The following is a 772-nucleotide window of genomic DNA, read 5'->3' as shown; positions in this document are numbered from 1 at the left end:
CGCGAGTAGATCAAAGGACGATTGGAAGCCCTACACACTAGCAGGCAAAGACAAGAGACGTCTGAAGACGAATTAGACAATGGAGGCCAACGCTCCTAACTTGAACGTTGAAGAGCTAGCGGCTTACGCCACCACTAAGAGCCAGGCAGGAGTCCTGGACGAAGAGATCCTGCGTGAGATCACGCAGATGCTGAGAGAGGACGGATGGAAGGAAGCAGCGATTGGGCCAACGATTGAAGCAGTCGTTAAGCGATCATTAGTCGTAGGGGGGAAGGGCTCACCAAGGCAGGAGGGCTTACCAAAAGCTAATCAGAACGCCGTGGCCCAAGTAATGGAGCAGATGATGCAGCTGCTCAGCCCAATGGCTAGTCGCCTAGAGGCACTTGAGAGGAACCAAGCCGAAGGACGTTCGGAGTCATCCCCAAGAGTCGACACTCCTCCACCACCGCTAACAACAGTCGCCGAGCCAGCAGCCCGCAAGAATAAGTTTCCCGACCTAGAGCGTTTTGATGGGACACGTGATAACTACCTAGGTTAGAAATTTAAGTGCAAAGGGAAGCTAGAGTACGACTACGCTATGTTCCTAATGGAGGACGTAAAGGTCTAATACGTGCTTAGTCGAACGAAGGGCAAAGCAAACTAGGTCCTTCTTCCCTGGGTGCTTAAGAATAAGGAACGAACTACGGCCGGCCTATGGGAGCACATGGATACTCACTTCTAAGACGTGCACCAGCAGCAGCGTGCGCTAAATAAGCTTCAGCACTTAAAGCAA

At 51.9% G+C, this 772-nt stretch overlaps 1 protein-coding gene across 1 annotated transcript; it reads left to right on the top strand.

Annotated features, from left to right (window-relative positions):
- Positions 1-79: 79 nt before the first annotated feature.
- SETTUDRAFT_29411 (uncharacterized protein) lies at positions 80-538 on the top strand (the record flags this gene model as incomplete). Its single annotated transcript, XM_008033517.1, has 1 exon — positions 80-538. The coding sequence occupies one exon, from the start codon at positions 80-82 to the stop codon at positions 536-538; it is 459 nt and encodes a 152-aa protein (XP_008031708.1).
- Between the last annotated feature and the right edge of the window lie 234 nt (positions 539-772).

This window comes from Exserohilum turcica (genome assembly GCF_000359705.1).
Source record: "Exserohilum turcica Et28A unplaced genomic scaffold SETTUscaffold_99, whole genome shotgun sequence".
Lineage (NCBI taxonomy): Eukaryota > Fungi > Ascomycota > Dothideomycetes > Pleosporales > Pleosporaceae > Exserohilum > Exserohilum turcicum.
Note: the sequence above shows the minus strand (reverse complement) of the source record. Positions and strands in the feature narration are given on the sequence as shown.